Source organism: Priapulus caudatus, unplaced genomic scaffold (assembly GCF_000485595.1).
Source record: "Priapulus caudatus unplaced genomic scaffold, Priapulus_caudatus-5.0.1 Scaffold990, whole genome shotgun sequence".
Classification (NCBI taxonomy): Eukaryota; Metazoa; Priapulida; class Priapulimorpha; order Priapulimorphida; family Priapulidae; genus Priapulus; species Priapulus caudatus.
In genome coordinates, this window is record NW_014578051.1 from 75,125 (window position 1) to 98,096 (window position 22,972).

Genomic DNA, 22,972 nt, shown 5'->3' on the forward strand with positions numbered 1-22,972 from the left:
ACTGTCCTGCCTAGCTTGGCGAAAACTTTCCACCCCTTCGCTCACGCACGGCTATACTGCGTGGCTCTACTGTCCTGCCTAGCTTGGCGAAAACTTTCCACCCCTTCGCTCACGCACGGCTATACTGCGTGGCTCTACTGTCCTGCCTAGCTTGGCGAAAACTTTCCACCCCTTCGCTCACGCACGGCTATACTGCGTGGCTCTACTGTACTGCCTAACTTGGCAAAAACTATGCATTTCTCCTTCGCTCACGCACGGCTATACTGCGTGGCTCTACTGTCCTGCCTAACTTGGCGAAAACTATCCATTTCTCCTTCGCTCACGCGCGGCTCTGCTGCGTGGCTGTACTGTCCTTCCCGCTTGCGCTCTCGCACGGTACTCCTCGCCTCGCGCGTGCTGCGAGCTGGCCAGGTGCACAGCCTAGCCGCGTGGCTTAGAAGCCAGTCGACCCCCGTGAACCTCGTCACCGTAACCATGACATCACCGTGACACTCGTCAGCACAGCTTGATATTATACTGCATTGCCTATACCACCTAAATAACACGCATTCCTCTCAAATGTTCTTTCGGTCTTTGAAAATCGTTTTCAAGAAATTGTAAGTATTTACTAAGGCTATAACTTACCATGAATAATACGTATGGGACGGAAAATCATACACCTTACTCAAATATTACGTATATAGTAACCTATACTTATAATGCAGAGAATTAGAGGGGCACAAAAAGGAAAAACTTTATAAACCTCAGAGTAATAACATAGGTCTACATTATATAATAACTTGAGCTTGTAAAATGCATGAAAACATCGGATTAATACCAATAAAACACATTATACACCTGAGAACCATATCCTACATTATAGAGTAACCAATGGTGATAGTGAAAAGAGCTGATAAAATTCATGAAAACCATCCCGGGTAAAATACCAATAAAAACTTATTATACACCTCCGTAGAATATTTATATATTAATGCCTGTTGTTGGGGGCACTATGCTCTCATAGTGTTGCTGAGGGAAGGTATAGGCGAGGGCACTATTCCTTCCCAAAGCAACACTATGACAGCATAGTGCCCCCAACAACAGGCATTAATGTTTTTAGTGCATCACATGACTATGCAATCTACTTTTCATGCGTATATACCTTCTTTATACTCCCTAATTTGCCGGTGCATTCGATGTAACAAAACGCTCGACACAAACACAACCGCTGTTCGAAACTCTTGCGTGGCGCCGGAGATTCGTGACGTGAACACAATGCGTTATAATAACAATGCGTCGCGCAAGCAATAGTGCCCGCATTGCTTCATAGTGCCTGCGACGTTATCCAATAGAATTTCAACGATTTATCACGTGATGCACTAATTTACAGTAAATAGTGCTGAGAAGGTCTATGTACCCCAGGGTACTGCTGGAACGTACCCTGGTACTATCTAATATGCCGGACCGTACCTCGCCTACTCCATTAACGAGTCTAGGGAGTCACCTACGCCTACTCCCTAACCCTAATCCTAACCCTAACCCTAACCATATCAAATAGTTACCAGGGTACCTACGTTCCAGTATACCGGACCGTACCCAGGGTACGTTCCGGCAGTACCCTGGGGGACATAGACCCTATCAGGGTTCTCCCTACGTTGCGCAAACGGGGCGCGTGCCCCGTTTGGGAAAACTCCCCCGTTTCAATCATTGCGCCCCGTTTAAATTACCTCCGCCCCGATTAAATTCCACCACAATAAAAGTTTGACAGCGCGGGAATCGATCGTCAAGAATTCCCATTCGACCAGGACCACAGACGCGTGTATTTTTACCGTACCACTAATGCGTAAACTTCCTACACTACGCATGTGCTGCAACCACACACAAGTACAAACAGTCAACCTGTCCCAAACCCAACACTAACTGTACACCGACTCGGCTCTCTTATATAATATAACAAGAACCCTAAATACCGTCTATGTGTGGTGCGATTTTACGCATTAAATTAGTGTAACGGCTAAAAAAACACGTCTCCCCGGGCCCCCCTATAGTTTCCTCTCCCCTCGTCCCCTCTCTCTCCTGTTTCAATTTCACTCCTGGGGAGAACCCTCAGCCTATGAGTTAAGTAGTCAGGCAATTATAATGCTGATTAGTTAGCAGGGAAAGAATGGGTTATAGAACACAATAAGCAAGTGCCGCAGTGTGACAGGGCCCTCATGCTGGCGTCTGGTGTTCTGCTGTATAAAGTTCATTTGTGCATAGCAAACGTCGCTATACATACGTTCATTTCTAAACCGCAAAAAAAACAACGCTTTACAAGCTAGTGTAATAAAATTTCCGTAGATTGGCGGGCGCTATCAAAGGCGACGTTGCATCGCCGTCAGTCAAAGATGTGCATGCAATTGCAAAAGCAGCCAAGCGAATTAATGTACCGATTATTATAATATACATAAACGTAGCGTAAGTGCGCCGCTTTATGGTCGGTCTACGATTTTATCTATCGGGCGACTACTTTAGGCCTCGATTTAGCAGGGTAGCAAGCATCTTATGTCGCTTGAATGTGATCTACGCTGCATCATTTGGTCGCCGAATCAGCATTCGTGCGTTTCTGCATTCATAACGTAGACGGCTCGGGCCCCAGTATTTGATAGCACAAAGCAGTTCGTTTAGCAAGCACCAAGCAGATGCGTAAGGGCTTGATGCCGTTGGGACCGCTTGTTAGTCTATCATCAACAAGTCACTGGTATCGTGTGACCAACAAAAGTGGCGCTTACCATAAACAGTTCGTAAATCTGAGTTAAATCTGAATCAACATTAATTTCTGATAACACATGTTACAGATTCAGCCAGCTAGACTTGTTCGTAAATCTAGTTCATCAATTCTGAACATTCGTTATAGATCATGTTGGGCAGAATTTTTTTTTATGTGATATACGGAAAACTATTAATATATAATTTATGAGAACGGGTTTGTGCAATAATCCCTCCTTGTAAACTGCTGGACGAGTGGCGTGTATGGCGCCATTTGTTATTTAATCACCGTGACTTTTGATTAATCAAATTTGAACTCGACACGCTGCGGTGTGATGGCTGCCACTTCCGCCACGACTGGCACGCTGACAAGGATTTGTCGTGCCGAACAGCCCGCATAGAAATAGATACAGGTAGTGTTATCGCTAGGATCCTGCGCGAGTCTCAGAGGAAAGTTAGTCTAGGCGAGACCACGGCAATAGATTTTCGATTAAGAGCAGCTCATAAGGATAAGGTCGAGTTTCGAGTTCCGGCCTCAGGATGTTTTTATGCACGCGGAATGATCCACCGTGGTCCAGGCTTTTATGTGACGTACGCTATTCCGAGACGATTTTTGGAGTTGCGGCCCGACTAGTCGCTAAGCGCCCGACATCAACGAGCGGCCTGTTAGACCCATGGTGTCAAGGTAATGAAGGTACATGTAAATAGACCTCGCGTTTCGCAACTGGGGCCCAGCCATACTGGGCGACGTTTAAAAACAATTAGCTCAATTGAGTCTGAGCGTGAGCACAAGGCACCTCGAGACGCAGCACGTCGAGTGAAGCTAGCAAGATTACACAATTTACAGCAATACCCGGAAGCAAAGATATCTGCTACACTACACTAATTTCAAGTCAGCGCTGTACGTGCAGCCCAAGTCGATCTTAGCGACTGGAGTCACCGAGTAAGATTACGCACCTGCGAGAGAAAGCGGAGCATCCACAAACTCGTGCATGGCAACGTATATTGTGCGAAAGAATTTGATCGAGAAAATGTAAGTCTGGGAAATCCGCAGGCCCCAACTCCTGGGTAATTATTTGAGGCTAGTCGACTGTATTCCAACTATTCCATAATGTACGCAGGCCTCGTGAGCGCTTATTTTTCAGATCTGGTTGTGCCTGTCGGGGCAACAAGAAAGGCAATTTTTACTATGTCGCGACAATGCATCGCACTGTGTACTGTTTAATTTCACCGCTCTGTCGCAGACGAATTTACCGTTGTGCAAATCTAAAATCGGGCCGGACGGCCGTTAATGTCCATCTTTTGGTCATCATGGGCATAGCAAATATTAGTCAGGAGTGTATAATACAGAATCTATACTATATTAGAATAGATTATATAAATATATATATATATATAACAATATACGATAACACGATGTTAGATAATATACTACTGATATTTGTACAACTCCTGATATTTCTTGACAGTTGAATATCTGTCCCTGCGTGCGAGATCACATAACTACGGCTTACAGCACATATCGACCCGTAGCGACACTGTTGTCGCTGCAGGCCGCGCGTAGCTTTGCGCCGTTTGCATGCGTGCAAATGGACGTGGTTATTACCACGTCACAAAGACAATTGCACATACGGTCTGTATGGTCTCATTGCATGACTCGACTGCCAACCCGCTTCTACAGTGTTGTCATTGCCGGATGCAGCGTTTACCCTAGGCTTTCGACTGATATCCACAGGAGATACTCGACGTTCTGACTTGTCCTTGTATCTCACTCGCGTTTTGTAGTTGAACTACATTGAGCCAGCAAGTCGGCCGTTCCAACTGTTGACCAACAATCTGTCAACTATCAACACACGTGCAATAATACGAAGAGTGTCCCCTCAGATGCGCGCGAGCCTTATAACTCAGAGTCGCTGAAACCCGCCACCCGGGTATTGTATCCAGTAGCATAAAGTCAGGACCTTTGTCTTCACCGGTGACAATCCGTGCCATGGTAGGCTAGCGCATTCCCACGCAAAACCGCTCTTGATAAGTTCTGTAAATGGTAACAGTGGGATGCTCACAGGCGTCGGCTTTTTTCAGGAGCTTTTGAGCAAACGTTGAAGTGAAGCAGAGAGTGTGTGGTGGGGGCGTCAAGTACTGCCTAGAATACCGGCGCCCTGGCCTTTCAAACAGGATGTAAGAATATTCAAACAACAGAACTTTCCAGTTGTCGGTTCGGCACTACGGTCAAGTAGAGTAACCTTGTCCGACACAGGCATGTAGAACTGCCTTCGACGTTTGTTCAACGCGTGGCAAGTTACGCGGGCGACACTAAACCGTTAGTGAGTTCGAGTATAGGCTGTGTACTAATGAGGCAAGTACTCTAACCATCCTATATACTTACAGCAATCATGCTATATGATAGTATATGTTGTCGTGTTCCTGGTTTGTCCTCATTTGAGTCCTACCTAATATAAGCGTTAGTTACAATCTATAGAAGAGCGTTAGCGTTTTGTGGGAATACTTACACTTGTAAGAGAAATAGCATCGAGCCTTTCCACAGAGCGGCGTATCCACAGGTATCGTCGGCTTAATTCCGCCGCCGCAGACTTGAGAAACAAATCAATGTTTAAACCCTCCTGCTTGAGGGTCAAATGGTTTACTGACACTTACTCTTGCGCATAGCATTCAGACAAAGAAAGCACTTATTCGTGTCATATATACGCATCGCCTTTCCAATAAAGCCATAAAAATACAGCTCATAAAGTTCTACTTTTTTATCCATTAATGTCTGAAGAGCGAAAAATAGTTATAATATAGAATTGATCACAAGCTAAAAAGACATATTTGAATAAAAATCTAAAATGGGAAATCACCACTGGAAAATCGATGCACATTCGAGTTCACTTCGCTAGGTCGATTGCTGTAGACTTACAACACGCAACCACAGCTAAGGGATACAGTAGTCTGTCACGTAAACCTTGCAGTATATTCGCTTTGGCAACACGTGCGCTGTCTGTGGAATCAAGTCTCCCCCACCCTCACCTTGCCCGAGCGTACCAATGCGCAGTCCTCAAAAGAAAATTCTAAAATCTCGCCACGCTGTGCCCCCATTGACACTTTGACCTGTGACCGTCTCAATTTAGGCAACAGTGATGGCTTTTCCTGACGCATGGATACTATTTGCACATCCCGACTATCACGAAGTCCCTAGGTCGAGCCGTTTAAGAAATTTTGGCCCTAGCAATTCTGCCATTTCCTCCCTATGCCTTAAGTTGAGGGAATGTTCCCACCTTCTTTTACACCCTATTGACCTTTGACCTTTGACCCCCAGCTTCGACATCCCAACTCGTTTGGATTACCCCCCGCCCACGTCCCGAATATCGTGACCGTACGTCGGAACGGTTAAGATTTGGTGCTGCCAACTGTTGACGCCACGCACAACGACGGATCAATGGGCGATTCTACAAGCTGTATCTGACTACGTCAGATGAGCTAACTTTACTAAGACTCCTATAGCAAGGGGGGGGGTATATTTTCGGGATGCGGGGATTGGCCATTTTAATTACCTGGGAACTGGGAAATGTCAGATAAATTTTCCGTGATTCGGGAACAGAAGTCCACCGGGGGGAAAGACCCTCGAAAATTGGGTCAATTTGTCGAGATTTCAATTTCTGCGCTAATATTTATTTAATTTACTTTTCTTTCTTTTTTATTAATTATGCCCAGATAAAATAATAGTATGTAAATATTAAGTATTTATGTAGTGTTTTGAAAACCTAAACTACTGAATTTCCTGAAAACATGTTCTACATAACTTCCTGGGAACTGGGAATTGGGATTTATTTATTACTGGGAACTGGATATGCAGTGCTCGAAAATAAGGAAAAAAATGTGGTTGTCCTGCGGACACACCGCAGGCATCAAATCGGGTTGTCCGCTAACAATTTCTGGTTGTCCCAAAAAAATATCCCCAAATCTCCTAATTTTCAATCACACTAATAATATGGTGCAGAAAACACCTAAAAAACAGTGGTGTAGGCCAGGATTTTTTAAGCAAGGGTGGCCAAAAACAGCAAACTGCGCAAATAGTGCTGACTTAAATATTTTAATGGCTCCTCCGCCTCCCTCTCGCAACCCTACGGCTCCTCTACCTTCTCGTGCAATCTGTTTTGGGTGGCCATGTGAATAGGCGACATTTTTGTTGCATTGTTCTCTGCTCCCAAGATATGTAATTGTTCAGTGGGGGTCTGGATTCTACAGGAGAGGGTGAAAAACAAGCGGGGGGGTATGGGGGTCCTCCCCCAGAAAATTTGAAAAATGTAGATTGGCAGGAGATAGTATTTGCAGCACTTTTGAGTACATGTACAAGCCTTCATTCTGACTAACGACACAATATCCGTCTTTTTAATTTTCGGATCAACATGAATCCCCACTGCATGTTGTTTGTTTTGCATGGGCAAAGCCATCGGAAAATTCAAAAATAATAATGGATATAAAAATATCCCAAAATGTAGGGGTGAACTTGCTGGTTTGGCTGGTTTCCAAAATCGAGTTCACCTCCTCATAAATCAGAAAAAAAAATCTGACATATTACCAGTGTTGGAAATAGCAGCTGGTATGCGTCGCTTTACCACACCATAGATTTAATGGGTCCGCCAGGCTATAAAGTGCTCTTGAGACCACTAAGAAAAACATAAATAAAGTACGTTTTTTTCGTCACTTTTTCTTGGTTGTCCACCGGAACAATGTCTCAGACTGGTTAGGTTGTCCGGTCACAAATTCTGGTTGTCTCGGACAAACCGGACCAACGCTTATTTCGAGCACTGTATATATCATCAGGATATCATGCTCATAATAATTAATATGACAGTTGGACCATAATACTTTCAAGTTGTATTGTAAGTTATATCTTGGTTATATATTATAAGCTACAGTCGAGGATCGCTTTGTGCTCATGCAGTGATGCAGGCTTTGTGTGCGATGCAACACGGGAAGAACCTAGCCTGACGTCACAGGCCGTTTTCCCACCTGGTGGCCGGTTTGGCAGAATAAATGATTTTCAACATTCATAGACCCAACATCAAGACGTGTTTTCAATATCACAGAGGCAACCAAAAAATATACGAATGCTTTTGTTATTTACGTGTTGATACTAGCTTCAAATAATTGTAAAAATTTGACAGTTTAGAGATATCACTAAAGAAGGCCTTTAATGTACAAAACAATATGCCCCCATGTAAGCTTACACCGTAACACCGACTCCTGTACCCCCCTCTGCTAATGGAAGTACAGTAACAAGAAATTTTACATGCCCGCTATCAGGAGCGAATAATTATCCGATGCTGTTATTATTCCCTCCTGCGACTATCGGTTTTTAGCTCATCATTGCAACTACAGCACGCACGCGCACGTGTTATGTTGATTCGACTAAAAACGAAACTAGGGCAGTAGATTAAAGGGCACCGATGGCAATTACACAAAAGGGCAAGGCAGGTGACTGCCGTCGGTCGGTTTGGATTTTCAGGGGCAGTACGGCGATTGATAGGGGCACAGACGGCAATTGCCGTCGGTGCCGTCGGTTAATTCGAGCCCTGGTTGAGATGTCAATACAAATACATGTGCAATCATGCTTACACGTAACACATTAACCATTTGTTTGGCAAGCACACAGTGAAATACACACACCCACACAGAAATGTTTTATTGTATGTACTGGTTGATAATACGGACTCCAAAGTTAGAATATAGATAGATGTGAATGGGTATAACGTAAACGTAATATTACGTGCTTCGCATGTTTCCACTGTGTGCGGACCAGGTAATATTGCGTGGTTGTGATCGCTTATTTCTACGCATATTTGCACTCTGTGCGGACGACGTAATATTACGTGCTTGTGATCGGACCGCTTGTGACAGATCGGTGTTCACGACACCCGTACACTGTACAGCATTGCAGACTTCCAAAACAAAAAATCTGCTCGGATGAAATTCAACTCGTACATCTCATATGGGAAACTATGGCCAAATAGCTACTGAATATTTAACTTCATTATTACATGGTTATTTCTACTTACATTATGGGGCTTACACAAATCTCGGACACACAGACACAGAACAGAGATACACAGAACAACACGAAATTGAAACCTGTTGAAACAAAACGAAATACAAACAGAACGAAAACAAAACAGCGCCCCCTATTTTCAGGCAAATGTTTACCTTTTTTGTTTTTTTGTCTTTTTTAAGACCGAACAAACGGTTTTCAACCGAGTATAGTTTAGAACCCGTCCCGTGTACTCATCGATCTCTTCTGTAAATTTGGCGCTATTTGGATACAAACTGACGGAGCCTTTCATTAACATAGAACATTCGCCAAATTATAGTAAGATGGCGTGTGTAGGAATGGCGGACAGTGCGACGTTTGGGTGTTGCTATCCCCCGGGCGTAGAGGGAGGTCACGTGATAACGTTGACGATGACGTTCAAAATGTTAACCAAGTTTCCTCTCCCCCTCCCCTCCCCCCTGTTTCAATTTCATCCTGGGGAGAACCCTGCCTATGAGTGTAAGTAGTAGCAATTATAATGCTGATAGTTAGCAGGGGAAAGATGGGTATAAGAACACAATAACAAGTGCCGCAGTGTGACAGGGCTCAGCTGGCGTCTGGTGTTCTGCTGATAAATTCATTTGTGCATAGCAAGACGTCCTATACATACGTTCATTTCTAACCCAAAAAAACAACGCTTCAACTAGTGTAATAAAATTCCGATAGATGGCGGGCCGCTATCAAAGGCATCGTTGCATCGGTCAGTCAAAGCATTGCAGCAATTGCAAAAAGCAGCAGCGAATTAATTACCATATTATAATATACATAACGTGCGTTAAGGCCCGCTCAGGTCGGTCTACGATTTTACTATCGGCGACTACTTTAGCGCCGATTAGCAGCGTAGCAACACTTATGTCGACTTGAAGTGACTACGCTGCACATCGCCGATCACATCGTAGCGTTTCTGCATCAAACGTAGACGGGCTCGCGGCCCCAGTATTTGTACTAGCACAAGCAGTTCTTTAGCACAAACAGAGCAAGCTTGATGCCGGGACCAGTCTACATCAAACAAGTCACGTACGTGACCAACAAAATGGCGCTTACCAGTAAACATCGTAAATCTATTAATCTGATACACATTAATCTGATAACACATTACAGATTCACAGTAACTTCGTAAATCTATTCTCAATTTTCTGAACATCGTTATAATCATGTGCAGAATTTTTTTTTATGTGATATACGGAAAACTTAATATATATTTGAGAAAGGGTTTGTGCAATAATCCCTCCTTGTAAACTGCTGACGAGTGGCGTGTAGGCTGCCATTTTATTAATCACGTGACTTTTGATAATCATTTGACTCGACACGCTGCGGTGATTGGCTGCCACTCACGATTTGTCGCCGACAGCCGCATAGAAATAGAACATGTTCTATTCTCTGCGATCGCAGTCGGCGACCGTATTTTCGATTAAGAGCACTCATGTCGAGTTTGGTCGCCGATGTTTTTATCGGCGATCTGGCCGGTTTTTGACGTACGATATTCAAATTTTGTCGGCGACTAGGTCGTAAGGCCGACATAAGCGGGCCTTTAGACTATGGTGTCAGGTAATAAGGTACATTAAACCCCTGGCGAGGCACATCTGGCTCGTTAAAAAATTGCTCAATGGTTGATACAACCAGAGCAGCTCGTGCAAGATTACAATTTACAGCAATACGATAGCAAATATCTGTAAACTAATTTCAGTAGGTAGGCCAGTGATTAGTGGATCAATAAGCTCAAGAACGGACACACTTGCATGCATCTATATTGGTGCGAAAATTTGATGAGAAAATTAAGTCTGGAAATCCGCAGCCCCAACTCCTGGGTAATTATTTGAGTGCTAGTGACTGTATTCCAACTATTCATAATGTACCAGGCCTCGACGCTTATTTTCAGATCTGGTTGTCCTGTCGGGCAACAAGAAGCAATTTTTACTTGTCCGAATTTTAATTTTACTTGTCCAAATTACTTGTGCAATCTATGAGCCGTTAATGTCCTCTTTTGGTTCAGTGCATATCATATTATCAGGAGTTGTATAATATAAGATCTATTACTATATAATAGAGTATATAAATATATATATATAATATAACATATATAGATAGATGTAGATATATATATAATATTGTTACACTCCTGATATTTTTGCCAGTATTCCCTGCGTGCATATAGGCGTCGCACATTACCTAGGACATGTGTCGCGCTACGCGCGTTTGCATGCTGCGTGCGTGCGTGTGTATAGAGTACCGAAGTGATGACGTCACGGTGCATGACAACAGCGCTGCTGGTTTACACAATCATATGCTCTGTAACATTAACAACGTGTCGTGTTTTGTAACCCGATTGTAACCATCATTCTGAGGAGTCATTATTGCAGTTTTATAGATTTCAAAGATGGGAAGTGGAAAAATCAACAAAAAAAAATAAAAATAATAACAACAAAAAAAATTTAAAAAAAAAAAAATAAATTTTTTTTAAATTCATTAAATATTGTAAGATCGACTTGCTACCGATGCTTTACCGCTGTCTGCAGCGCACACACTCGTGTTTACGTACGCCAAACATTTTCACGGAGTAAACCTTATGAGCCAGTGCTTTGTGTAGAACCAGCGCCTGCGTGTTTCTTGCCAACGGTGACGTCACACTTCGGTACTCTATTACACTTACAATAAATGCACACGTTTATGTTTGCTGCTGCACGCTCATTGGTGTGTCATTGCCGATTGCAGCTTTTCCTCAATCAAGGAAAAAGCAGTTTTGCTGTCGTTCCTCTCGATCCCAGCAATTGGCCCAACCCCCCCTTTAACATATTCAGTAATGAATATTTGCCCCAACCGACTATAAACCAATCGTAACCCCCACCCCAGTACATAAATCAATGCCGCCCCCGCGCCAGGGAGGTACGTAGCATTGCCGCTCTGAATAATTCTTGTAATAGGTACAACAGGAGCGTCGATGCGCAGGGCTGCTTTTTCAGGGGACTTTTGAAAAACGTTTGAAAGTGGAGAATGTTGGGTTGCCTGATAGCGCCCTGGCTCAGGAGGATGTTAAGGAATAATTACAACAACGAAGAACTTTTTCAGTTGCTCTCCCCGGTAGGTCGGCAACTACGGCAAAGAGAGTAACTTAGTCCGAACATAGCACTTTCACTCTGTCCCCGGGCAAATCCGGACAACCGTTAGTGTCGAGGGCTGTGTACACTACAGAATCTCATATATAATTCGTCTCATTATCTCCTAAATAAGCGTTGTTCAAGTAAGAGTTATGTGTGAATTCACTGTAAAATAGGATCGAGCTTTCCACCAACGACATTGACTCGCGCAGTTGAGAAACAAATCAGTTTAACCCTCTCCTTTGAGGGTCAAAAGGTTATCTGACACTTAACTCTTCGCATGTCAGAAAAAAAGCACATTTCATGCTCCTTTCAATAAGCCATAAAAATACAGCTAGGTCACCGTGAACAAAAAAGTTTTTTATCGCTCCGTCAGAACCATGTCCTCCAGAAAATGTCCTAAAATCTGCCCTGCGTGCCCCATTGACCTTTGACCTGTGACGCTCCAATTTAGCGCACAGTGATGGCTTTTCCTACCATGATACATACACCGACTATCACGAGCCTAGGTCGAGCCGCTTTAGATTTTGCCGCAATTCTGCATTTCCTCCCTCATACCTTAAGTTGAGGGAATGTTCCCCTTCTTTTACACCTATTGACTTTGACCTTTGACCCCCAGCTTCGACATCCCAACTCGTTTTTGGATTACCCCCCACGTCCCGAATATCGTGACCGTACGTCGAACGGTTAAGATTTGTGCCGCAACTGTTTGACGCACGCAACGGACGATCATTGCGATTCTACAAGCTGTATCTGACTACGTCAGATGAGGCTAAACTTACTAGACTCCTACTAGCAAGGGGGGGGGGTATATTTTCGGGAATGCGGGCACTTGGCCATTTTAATTACCTGGGAACTGGGAATGTCAGATAAAATTTTCCGGTGATTCGGGGAACAGAAGCGCACGGGGGGAAAGACCCTCGAAAATCTGGGTCCAAATTGTGTCGTAAGATCATGTCAATTTCTGCGCTAAGTATTTATTTAATTACTTTTCTTTCTTTTTATAATTATGTCCAGATAAATTAATAGTATGTAAATCATTAGTATTTATGTAGTGGTTTAAAACCGTAAACTTACTTGAAGTTCTTGCAATAACATGTCTACCATACACTTCGGAGAACCGGATTGGGATTTATTTTCACTGGGAATGGGATAGTGCAGCTTGACTCGAAATAGGAAAACATAAGTGGTTGTCCTGCGACAACCCCAGGCATCAAATCGGGTTGCGTCACGCATACAATTTCTGGTTGTCCCAAAAAATTCCGCCGAAATTCCTATTTCTCAACTTGCAACGATAATAATAGGTCACGAAAACACCTAAAAACAGGGGTGTAGGCCAGATTTTTTAACATAGTGGTGGCCAAAAACCAGCAAACTGCGCAAAATTAGTGGCTGACTTAATATTTTTAATGGCTCCTGCCGCCTCCGCTCTCCACACCTACGGCCTCACTCTACTTCTCCTGCATCTTGTTTTGGTGCCATGTGATAGGCGACATTGTTTGTTCTATTGTCTCTTCTGCTCCCAACTAAGATATATAATTGTTCAGGGTTGGCGCTGGGATTCTAAGCGAGGGGTGAAAAACAAGCGGGGGGTATGGGGTCGCGCCCTCAGAAAATTTTGAAAATGTAGATTGGCAGGAAGATAGTATTTGCAACTTTTGAGTACATGATACAGCTTCATTCTGACTACGACAATTTCTCTCTTTTTAATTTTCGGACAACTATCGAATCCGCACTGCCCATGTTGTTTGTATTTTGCAGGGCAAAGCCATCGGAAAATTGCAAAAATAATAATGCGACATAAAAATACCAAATGTAGGGGTGATGACTTGCTGGTTTGGGCTCGTTCCAAACTCGAGGTCACCTCTCATAAATTCAGAAAATCTGACATTATACCAGTGTTGGACAATAGCAGGCTGCGTATGCCGTCGCTTTACAGCACCATAAGATAATGGCGCGCCGGCCAGGGCTATAATGTCTTCTTGGAGAACCACGTACAAAAAAACATAAGATAAAGTACGCTTTCAGTCAACTTTTTCTTTGGTTGCACTCCGGACAATGTCTCAGACTGCGTTAGGTTTGTCCGCACAAATTCTGGTTGTCTCGGACAAGCCGCGACATAGCTTATGTTCGCAGCACTGTATATATCATTCTAGGATATCGCATGCTCATAGAGACTAATTAATATGATAGTTGGGACATAATACTATTCAAGTGGTATTCGTAAGTTCATATCTTTGGTTATTAATACTTATAAAGCTATCAGCGAGGGATCGCTTTGTGTCATCTATGCAGTGATGCAGGCTTTTGTGTGTCGATGCAAACACGGGAGAACAGCACTGGAGCGTCCAGCGCCGTTTTCCCACCTGGTGGCCGGTTTGGCAGAATAAATGATTTCAACAATTCATAGAACCCAACGCATCAAGACGTCGTGTTTCATAAATCACAGAGGGCACCAAAAATATACGAATCGTCTATTGGTTATTACGTGGTTGATACTAGCTTTCAAATAATTGTAAAAATTTGCATCAATTTAGAGATATCACTATAAGAAGGCCTTTAATGTACAAAACAATATGCCCCCATGTAAGCTTACAGCCGGAACACGACTCCTGGCTACCCCCCTGGCTCTATGGAAGTACAGTAACGGTAAAGAAATTTAACATGCCGCTATCAGGACGCAATATTATCCGCGATGCTAGTTATTATTCTCCTCCTGGACTATCGGTTTTTATCTCATCATTGCCACTTACAGCCCCACGCACGCGCACGTGTTTGTTGATTCCGACTAAAAACCAAAAACTAGGGCAGCTAGATTAAGGCGCAGCCGATGGCACATTACACAAAAGGCCAAGCGCACCGTGACTGCCGTCCGGTCGGTTTGGATTTTCAGGGCAGTACGGCGACCATTGATAGCGCGGCACAGAACGCAATTTGGCCGGTCCGGTGCCGTCGGTTAATGTCGAGCCGCTGGTTGACGATGATCCAATTACAAATACATGCTGCAATCATGGCTTACAGCGTTAACACACGATTAAACATTTGTTGGCAAGCGATCACAGTGAAACTACACACCACCCACACAGAAATGTTTTATTTGTTGTACTGGTTGATAATGACGGACTTCCAAAGTTAGAAAGATAGATAGATGTGAATGGGTATAACGGTAAACGTAATATACGGCTTCGCATGTTTCCGACTGTGTGCGGACCAGGTAATATGCCGTGGTTGTTTTTGGCGGATCGCTTATTTCTACGCATATTTGACTCTGTTGCGGGACGACGTAATATTTACGTGCTCGCTGACGGCACGCTTGTGACAGATTCGGTGTTCACAGACACCCGTACACTGTACCAGCATTGCAGACTTCCAAAAACTAAAAATCCTGCTCGGAATGAAATTCAACTCGGACATCTCATATAATCTCGCGGGAAACTATGGCAAAAGCGATCCTGAAATTTAACTTCATGTATTACGATGGTATTTGTCTACTTACATTATGGGGCTGGGACACAAATCCTCGGACACACCGAGACACCAGAACGAGAATACACAGCAACAACCGAAATTTGAAACCTCGGTGAAACAAAACGAAATACACAACAGAACGAAAAACAAAAACAGGCCCCTATTTCAGAGCAAGATCGTTTACTTTTTTTTTTTTGTCTTTTTTTCAAGAGCCGAACAAACGGTTTTTTCAACCGAGTATGTGTTAGAACCCGGCCCGCTCGTACTATCGATTCTCTTCTGCTAAATTTGGCGCTATTTGCGATACCAAACTGACGAGGCCTTTTTCAATTAACATAGAACATGTCGCCAAATTATCAAGTAATGATGGCCGTGCTTGTAGGAATGGCGGACAGATTGCCGAACGTTTGGAGTTGTTGCCGACTCCCGCCGGGCGTAGAGGACCGGTCACGTCGATAACGTGACGACCTGACGTTTCAAAATGTTAACCCTAACGGTGGAGTCGAAGTCAGCAGCCCAGTTCCAACACTAAACCTACCACCAATTATATAGTTAACGCAGCGGTATATATGGGCAATGTGATCCACAAAAATTAATCTGTGGTGTGGGGATAGATATCATGATGCAAAAATCCTAATCCTAACCCTAACCCTAACCCTAACACTATCCCTAACTCTTAAAATTTAAATTTAAAAATTAAAAATTAAAAATTAAAAACTAACCCTAACCCTAACACTAACCCTGACCCTAACCCTAATCCTAACATTATCCTAACACTAGTGCTGCCACGTTGCGGTCACCTCCCTCTACGCCCGGGGGATAGCATTACCCGCGACGTTTGTGGCGCGGAAAATTACTCGCACATAACGTCCTAAAGATAATAAAGTATTGAGTGTGAGCACATTTTAACGCCGAGAAAACAACATTTACTAACCTTGTAACGTTTCGACGATGTTCGACCTGCACATAGGTGCGTCCTTTTGTAGAAATTTGGGAAGTTTCATCAGCAACTTTACGCTTCCAACGAGAACGATACTGCTTCGAATGCTGCGTTTGCGCACACGGTCCGCCTGACCGCCTCACGCATCACGCTCCGATCACGTGATAGGACATCTGATGGTGTTATCCGGTTACCCTGGGTCTTGCCCAAGGAGCTAAATCAGAGCATATAAATCACCAGAGCATATATAGTAATTTATATGCTCTGGCTAAATATATCATTTTGTATGTGAGCTGTTATAAGTTATATTAAATTATGGAGCTGTTATATTTAGCTCCTTGGGTCTGCCGTGCTCTACACTGAGAGAACTACTACCACGTGTTATATTATATATGATATCTGATAACATTTATAATATCCGGGATTAATAATGACAAATTTGTCATTATTAATCCCCGATATTATCAGGAGTTAATGAAGACAAAATTTGTCTTCAGTAACTCTTAATATTACGTATATGACTACTACAGTGTATAGCACGCCAGACCCAAGGTATCGGATGCTGTAGGTGCGTTATTATATCATAGAAAAACACTCGTTTGACTTTCCATTTCTCAAACCGCCCTCGATCGTTTCCGGTGTGCCTGTCTAACCTAAATTTTCTAAACTATGGTTAAACTCACTAAACTCCGTTCAATTGATTGTATTCTAATTTAAAATTAAGTTTTGAATTCTTATAGATGCCTTCTTCATCTTTGCTTTAGTTCTTAGATGCCATATTCATATTTGTTTGAGTTCTTAGATGCCTTGTTCGTCTTTGTTTGATTTCTTTGTTAGCTGCCTTATTCATCTTTGGTTTGGTTTGCCTGCGTTGTACTCTTGTATTAAATACATATGACTGGGCCATATCCATCACCCAAACCGCCCTTGCCCGTAAAAGACGTATTCCAAGCTCTCTTTTCACCGTTTCGAATCGAATAGATAACGTAAGTGTATTGGTGGTATAGGAAGAAATTGTAAAGCCATAGACCTAGTAACTACGGATTTATACATATATAATCGTCTGCTCGTCTGTCCAGGAGGTGAGGTTACAGGGGGCGGGGTACGGGAGACGGGAGAGAATGGGGCGGGAGACGGGAGAAAAGGATGCGGGGCGCAGGAGGGGAATGATTGGGAGGAGTAGGGAGGCCAGTGGCCGGATGATTGAGAAAAAAAGAGAGAGAGGGAGAGAGAAGAGTATACTAAGTAGAGAAAAATAAAAGAAATCTATAGTACGAGAAATAAATACATGATAAAATACATTGTACAGGATAAAATACATTTATCACGCAAACTGGTGTGCATACACGCGGAGTTCGCGCACAGAGGGGATATCATTGATATGTCAAATATGACATCCTCGTGCCATCTATCGGTAGAAATAATTCATATGCGCACATTGTAAGTTGTGTGTAACCGTAAAATGCATTATTAAAGGTATTATAATACTCTAAAACGTATTTAACGTAGTGGAATTAATATAATTACAGTACCTATATATAACAACATTTACTGGATAAGATTGGAAAAGGTTTGGCCGTGAAATTCCCATCCTACACTTCGATGTATGTATTTCAATAATGGCGTCGGGTCCACCTAGATACAATGTGTGCATATTAATTATTTCTACCGATAGATGGCGCGAGGTTGCCATATCTGATCAAAGTCGCTGCTACATTATTGAAATACATACATGGAAGTGTAGGATGGGAATTTCACGTGTTCACTGCAAAAAAACATGAACACTGCATTTTCTCCGATGCAGAAGAAAGTAGGACCTGTGCTCTGAGATGGAAAATATGTGAAAAGGGGCGTCTCCGATGTGGTAGAAAGTAGGACCTTTGCTCCAGGACAAGAAATATGTGAAAAGGGGCTTCTCCGATGTGGTAGAAAGTAGGACCTTTGCTCCGGGACAGGAAATATGTGAAAAGGGGGGTCTCCGATGCGGAAGAAAGTAGGACCGATGCTCCGGGATGGGAAATATGTGAAAAGGGAGTTTCCGATGCTTAGGAATGACACACTCGCACATATATATATATATCAGGAGTAGATAAAGGGGAATTCCCCTTTATCTACTCCTGATATATATTTATATATATTATAGCTCTGCACTGCTTCCCAAACGAATTGCCGAGATCGGAAATTTGATATGCACGCGCCTACATCTGGCCATCTGCTCTATCACCATACATCACGTCACTTGTCTGTCCATGGTCACCCATGACCTATCTGCATAGCTGTGAAAACCTAACTGTGTATAGCTTTACCCGTGTAGTAACTCTACCCGTGTAACTGTGAAAACATATCTGTATAACTACCTGTAAATCTACCGATATAACTCTACCTGTAGAGCTGTGAAAATCTACATGTAAACCTGTACCTTTATAACTCTATATACCTCTATCTAAATAGCTCTACTTTTATAACTCTAATTGGGTACAACTTGAGTACATCTATGATTTCCATAAGATAACACATAGATCATTCAATCATGAACACATGTATACGTGACTAACAATTTAATTTTCTAAAAACAACAACACATCACGACCCATGCCAGTGTGTAGTCTGAGTTGGTGCAAATGCACTGAGCAACTCTACACGAATATTTGATTCCGTGTGCGTACTAGTGCCAGAAATCGCAATTATATTACCATCATCACACTTTTCACTCGTAGCGAGAACTGACTGAATTGCTTCAATATCGCTACTGTGAAACTAGTAGTAATGCATTTGAAACTATAGTAGCAACACAACTTGTAGCTAGTAGCAACAGCAATTGTAACTAGTAGCAACAGCACTTGTAGCTAGTAGCAACCGAACTTGTTACTAGTAGCAACAGAACTTGTAGCTAGCAGCAACAGCACTTGTAACTAGTAGCAACAGAACTTGTAGCTAGTAGCAACAGCACTTGTAGCTAGTAGCAACAGAACTTGTAGCTAGTAACAACAGAACTTGTAGCTAGTAGCAACAGACTAGTAGCAACAAGCACTTGTAGCTAGCAGCAACAGAACTTGTAACTAGTAGGCAACAGCACCTTGTAGCTAGGCAAGCAAAGGCAGCACTTGTAGCTAGTTAGTGCAACAGAACTTGTAACTAGTCAGCAACAGCACTTGTAGCTAGTAGCAAGCACGAACCTTGTAGCGTAGCAGGCATCAGCAACCCTTTCTTCTTTGATAGCTAGGCAGCAATCAGAACTTTGGTAAGCTAGTAGCAAACAGCAACTTGTAGCCTAGCAGCAACACAGCACTTGTAGCTAGTAGCAACAGAAGCTTGTAGCTAGTAGCAAACAGCACTTGTTACTAGTAGCACAGCAACTTGTAAGCTAGAAGCACAAAGCACTTGTACGCTAGTACAACAGAACTTGTAGCTAATAGCAACAGCAATTAGTAACTAGTAGCAAACAGAAACTTGTAAGCTAGTAGCAACAGAAACGTGTAGGCTAGTAGCAACCAGCACTGGTAGCTAGTAGCAACAGCACTTGTAGCTAGTAAGCAACAGACCTGTTACTAGTAGCAACACGCAACTTGTAGCATAAGTTAGCAACAGCACTTGTACTAGCTAAGCAACAAGAACTTGTAGCTATAGCAACAGCAATTTAAACTAGTAGGCACAGAACTTGTAAACTAAGTAGGAACAGAACTTGTAACCTAGTAGCACAGAAACGTGTAGCTAGTAGCAACAGGCACTTGTAGCTATATTTTTTTTTTTTTTATTAAGTTGTGTAAATTATATTTTAATGTGTTTAGGCAAACAGCAATTGTAGGCTAGTACAACCAGAACTTTCGTTACAGGTAGCACAGCAACTTGTAGCTAGTAGAACAGCACTTGTAGCTAGTAGGCAAACCAGAATTGTACTAGTAACAAACAGAACTTGTAGTTGCTAATAGCATCAGCATTGTAACTAGTACAACACGAACTTGTAACTAGATAGCAATCAGAAGCTGTACTATTAAGTAGCAACAGCATCTTGTAGCCTAGTAGCAAATAAAGCACTTGTAGCTAGTAGGCGAACAGCACTTGTTACTAGTAGCAACACCACCACTGTGTAGCCTAGTAGCAACAGCAACTGTGTAGATTGTAACTAGTAGCAACAGAACTTGTAACTAGTAGCAACAGAACTTGTAACTAGTAGCAACAGAACGTGTAGCTAGTAGCAACAGCACTTGTAGCTAGTAGCAACAGCACTTGTAGCTAGTAGCAACAGAACTTGTAACTAGTAGCAACAGCACTTGTAGCTAGCAGCAACAGCACTTGTAGCTAGTAGCAACAGAACTTGTAACTAGTAGCAACAGCACTTGTAGCTAGTAGCAACAGAACTTGTAGCTAGTAGCAACAGCACTTGTAGCTAGTAGCAACAGAACTTGTAGCTAGTAGCAACAGAACTTGTAGCTAGCAGCAACAGCATATCTTGTAACTGCTCATGGGCTATGTTCGTGACACTTTATCCTCGATCTCGTGGCAGTCGTTCCACATCCCTGCGTGCCGACGGCTCTCCGTCAGTTGCCTCCGTCCTCCTCGTCTCTCTCTCTCCGGGAAAGAACTTTGTCGTTTCCGTCTCCGTGACGACGCGAAGCATCATGAAAACTTGAGGCCGTGCGTTGGCTTGTAGTGGTTCCTGCACTTCTCCTGGAACACCTGCAGAGTGGCGAGAGATGTAGCGCACCGGCACGCACACGCATGTACGCACGCACGCACACGTGTGCACGTACGCACGCACGCACACGTGTGCCCGTACGCACGCACGCACACACACGCGTGCACGCATACAGGCACACATACACGCACGTACGCACACACGCACACACACACGCGTACACACATACGCACACATGCATACAAACACACGCACACATGCATACACACAAACGCACACACACGCACACACCCGCACGCACACGCGCACACTCACCCATGCATACACACACACGTGCACACGCACACACACACGCACGCATGCATGCACACACACACACATGGTGTAAGGGGTAAACCAGATGTCACTGTCTTCCCTATCACATACTCTCGAGACACGCGCGCACTCACTCGCGAACGCACACACAATACCTTTAGAGTCCGATCCATTATTATTTCTTCTATGCTAAGTTCGTTCTGCATCAGTCGTAGCTGAAACAGAGCGAGAAGCAGCGTCAAGCTTGCATCACCATGGCAACTCCTACCCAACAATACTGTAAACGACCAGCTACGGACGGACGCAGCCACAGAAGATGTAAGATCTCGTTGACGTTCCGGCAACTATTTCTCTAATCACTCCCTCGCCACGTTTGGCTCGTTCCGTCGCCACGGCATACCCTCACATAAATATAAAATAGAGAGTTATATGAATTTTAAAAATATTATGAATTTTTAAAAATTTTAAATAATAAAAAAATATTAATTAAAAAAAATTTTTAAAACGGGCGAAATGCTCTCGATTCGGCATCGACAATCGCCGAGCCCGGTTTCGCGGAGTCGACCGCACCGCCCACCAGGTAGCGCCCGCCCGCGTACCCGCGTCTGCTCCTTCCTCAGCGTCTTCATCACGGCGAGGCTGTCCGGATCGTCTGCCTTGCGCTGCCTCGACGTCGCCACGGCGTCGGCCGCGTGCGTGATGCACGAGCGTATCGCGCGGTCCCGGTGCGTGTAGCTGGGGAGCCGGTGCGAACTGAAACGGAGACGACGACGACGGCCGATAGGTGGAGGTCAGTTACAACGATGTGCACGCACTGTGACCAGGAGTAGATAATCACAATATATATATATATATATATTATATATATATAATTAATATATTATTATAGATATAGATATATTATTATAGATATATTATATTATTATAGATATATTATATTATTATAGGATATATTATCATTATTATAGAGTATACTGTATACATATATATATGTAATTGTATATATATATATATATATACAAAAATAAGTCCCGACAAAATGGACAGTTGAGGATGGATCGAGAGGAGGCACCTCTGCACAGCCTCTCCCTCTCCTCCTCTCTCTCCTCTCTGCCTCCCCCTCCTCCTCTCTCTAACAATCCCCCTCTCCTCTCTCTCCTCCGCCTCTCATCCTCTGCCTGCCTCCTCTCTCCTCCCCTCTCCTCCTCCTCTCCTCCCTCTCCTCCTCTCTCCTCCCCCTGCTTCCTTCTCTCTCCTCCCCCTCTCGCTCCTCTCTCCTACCTCGCCTCTCATCCTCTCTCCTCCCTCTCTCCTCCCCCTCTCATCCTCTCTCCTCCTCTCTCCTCGCCTCTCTCCTCCCTCTCACTCCCTTCTCCTCACTCCGCGTACAGGCTCTCAGCACGTGCCTCGCCGTCCTACTCTCCTCCACCTCCTCTCTCGCTCCCCTCTCCTCACCTGCTCCTCCCCTCTCCTCCTCAACTATGTCGGAGTAACCGTACCTGCGCGGTACAGGCTTCCTCGCAGCGTGCGCTCGCGTCCACCGTTCTCCTTGAACGAGCGTCGAATCGTCGTGTTCAGAACGTTGATCGATCTTGTCGTCCGTCCGTTCGCTGATCTGTTTCAGCGCTCCTGCACCACGCGGAGACGGATAAACGCATGAAGACAGGTAGATAAGATAGGTAGGATTAATAGCGTAGAAGACA

At 43.7% G+C, this 22,972-nt stretch overlaps 1 protein-coding gene and 1 long non-coding RNA gene across 2 annotated transcripts in view; both read right to left on the reverse strand.

Annotated features, from left to right (window-relative positions):
- LOC106814851 overlaps positions 1-16,425 on the reverse strand; it is a 20,065-nt gene extending 3,640 nt beyond the window's left edge. Inside the window, exon 1 of the long non-coding RNA XR_001394671.1 lies at positions 16,313-16,425. This is a non-coding gene — a long non-coding RNA (uncharacterized LOC106814851). The remainder of the gene's footprint in view (positions 1-16,312) is intronic.
- Positions 16,426-20,440: 4,015 nt separating this feature from the next.
- Positions 20,441-22,842, reverse strand: LOC106814848 (coiled-coil domain-containing protein 58-like; the record flags this gene model as incomplete). The annotated part of the gene is made up of 4 exons (XM_014819212.1): positions 20,441-20,995; positions 21,425-21,484; positions 21,869-22,022; positions 22,769-22,842. Coding segments are annotated over 4 exons (348 nt in total), but the record flags the coding sequence as incomplete, so codon positions are not given.
- Positions 22,843-22,972: the final 130 nt, after the last annotated feature.